The sequence below is a fragment of the Lathyrus oleraceus genome, chromosome 2, assembly GCF_024323335.1.
Source record: "Lathyrus oleraceus cultivar Zhongwan6 chromosome 2, CAAS_Psat_ZW6_1.0, whole genome shotgun sequence".
Taxonomy (NCBI): Eukaryota; Viridiplantae; Streptophyta; class Magnoliopsida; order Fabales; family Fabaceae; genus Lathyrus; species Lathyrus oleraceus.
In genome coordinates, this window is record NC_066580.1 from 104,498,006 (window position 1) to 104,500,994 (window position 2,989).

A 2,989-nucleotide genomic window follows, 5' to 3' on the forward strand; every position below is an offset into this window, starting at 1 on the left:
CATCTTACACCTCCTTGACTCTTACAAAGCTAAATCTCCTCCCTCTATTGTCATGCTTATTTCTCATAAATACCTTTCGTAAATAGGTGGATTTGCTTTGATGAACACGAAATCTTGGAATATTATAAATCTTTTATAATACTTTTTATATTAATTTTGAATATCTTAAAATATCTCTTAATATCAAATTTAATATTTGTTATTATTATCAAGATTTGTTATAAGATATTTAGAATATTCTACAGTAATATACCAACCTTCGTTCTTGCCCCGATCACCTCCCTTAGGTTATGGACACACTAAGACTCCTTCCCTCCCCTGCAAACCCCCACCCTCTTTCTCATCTTTACCTCTTTCTCCAATCACCTTCTTTTTCTTCCTTCTCTCTTGTTGTTTTTTTAACAATTTTTCCAATATATTTAACAAATAATAGTTTTGTTTGATTTTTATATATGTTCATTTTTTATGTATATGTAAAATTATAGTTTTGTATGTCATTTGATAATGCTAACTTATAGTATGTTAATCAATTCAAATTAAATGGCATTAAATTTGATCGATTTATATTAACTTTTCTGATGAGTCATCGGAATCGATGTGTGTGGATATTTTTTTATCTTATATATTGATCGAAACAATACTTTATTTTCTTACCAATTTATTATTTAAATTAGTTTTCTTAAATGTGCATTAAATTTGGACCTCCGAAAAATTATCTAGAAGTTAAACCGTACTAAATTTAGTATATAACGAAGAGGATGATCTCTGTCCCTCTCGCACATATATATTATGAGGGCTAGAGATGATGCCATATACTTTTCTTTGGATTATTAAGGAAAACATAGAGATACCAAGTGAATATGGAGAAGAGTAAGAGTGGAAGTTTGAGAAAAGGTGCATGGACATATGAGGAAGATAAGCTTCTCATAGCTTGCATTAACAAGTATGGTGAAGGAAAATGGCATTTAGTTCCTAAAATTGCAGGTATATACAGTTATACACTACTGTACAATAGTCATGCATAATGCATATTTTATATATGTATCCTAATTTTAAAATTTGTTAATCTATGCAGGTTTGAATAGATGCCGGAAAAGTTGTAGATTGAGATGGTTGAATTATTTAAACCCGACAATCAATAGAGAAAGTTTTGAGGAAGATGAAATCGATATGATTTTAAGGTTACATAAACTCTTAGGAAATAGGTATGCTATCATGGTAAAATTATAAATAAATTATTATACATATTCAGGCTATTATTAGATATATTAATATGACATTTTATGATATAGATGGTCATTGATTGCTGCAAGGCTTCCGGGTAGGACAGCTAACGATGTGAAGAATTATTGGCACACAAATTTGCGTAAGAAAGTGGTTTTAGAAAAAGAGAAATCTAAGGAAACCATGGAAGCTCATGAAGTTATCAAACCCCGGGCTCTAACCTTTTCAACAAATTCACCATGGTTGAATGGGAAACACAATTTTGTGAGTAATGGCAATGCATCAAAACTAGCAATAGCGTCTTCAGGTGAAGATGGTAATGTTCCAACAGAGTGTGACATTACTACACCTCCAAATATTGGAATAGAGCCACTTTCTACAAAGGAAATTGGTTCTTGCTCTTTATTACAAGAGGATAATTCCACTTTTGAGTTTTTAGAGGATTTTTTTACTAATAGCCCCCCTATCAATGATTCTTACTGGAATTCTAATTTCCTTTGGGATATTTAAGATGGAAAAGTGATGGAGTTGAAAATAAGAATAATATTGTTTGCATGCTTTTGTATTTGTGTAAGGTTGATTATATATGTCTTTTAAGTGTGGCATCTTGAATGTTCTGACATTTGGTAAGCATTTCTGTGTTTCTTTCTAATAAAAAGTAAAACCATTTTATCTATTCCTTGCGCGTGTTTCGTTTATCATATTTTAATGTATTTTGTCCTTTATAAAGAAATTACTTTTTCCTAGTCTTTTTCAAGTCTTTAAATAAATGTATTTTATATTTTGCAAATATGTCATTACCGACATATTTCTTTAATATGTTACATTTTATTTTGTAATCCATAATATATTAAATGTAAATATTAAATAGCTTGATTTTACGAATAACAAATTGATAAAATAATACTAATTACTAACATATTTGTATTTGTTAAAAAATATAATAAGATAACGATGTTTTATGCATGCGACATTGCATGTGACAAATTAGCATGTATACAACACTCCTAGTGGCGTTTGAGTACAACTTGATTAATGCATGCGTCATAGCAAATGACGTTTTAGTCATTTTTTTTGAAAAATAATTATATTAACAAATATTTTAAAATTTTGATTATTTTGATATTATTCTTGAAAAAAGTAGTTATTTAAAAAAAACCGATACAAATTAGAAAAAGTTTGTTGGTGCTCTTACCAGTTCGATATTCTATAAATATATCAATTTATTTATTTAAGTAAAATAAATTTTTAAATAGATTAATATGATCATTATTTCAAAAAGATAGATCTAATCGATTTAAAATTTTAGATCAAATTAAATTTAAATCAATTTAACTCAGTTTTATTTATTCTCATCCTCATTCTTAGATTTAATGTGCACCGTGCAACTACACAAATTCTATTATAAGATGATTTTTTTTTTAATTGTTTATTTGTATAATATATAAATGTAAATAAATATCACTATTAGAAATTAAATCTTATATTAATATATTACACTAATTCAGTACAAGAAAATTTGTGTATTATTAATTTGAAGTGAATCTCTATCAAACAGATTTAGTTGGAAATTAATTGCGGATTAAACACGATATATGACATGCTTGGATTGGGTGGCTAATTAGCTAGTCTATATTCTTTTTTAGCAAAATTCAAACTAATATTTTACGATTCACAGCTAAACCAAAACTAAAACATAACAAATTATCAGTTTGATATTTATGTTTCCAAACTATTCAGCTATAATTTTGCCACAACAATATTG

At 27.6% G+C, this 2,989-nt stretch overlaps 1 protein-coding gene across 1 annotated transcript; it reads left to right on the forward strand.

Annotated features, from left to right (window-relative positions):
• The first annotated feature begins 776 nt into the window (after positions 1-776).
• LOC127121178 (transcription factor MYB90) lies at positions 777-1,789 on the forward strand. The gene is made up of 3 exons (XM_051051758.1): positions 777-984; positions 1,076-1,205; positions 1,293-1,789. The coding sequence occupies exons 1-3, from the start codon at positions 861-863 to the stop codon at positions 1,732-1,734; spliced, it is 696 nt and encodes a 231-aa protein (XP_050907715.1). The 5' UTR covers positions 777-860; the 3' UTR covers positions 1,735-1,789.
• The last annotated feature ends 1,200 nt before the right edge of the window (positions 1,790-2,989 follow it).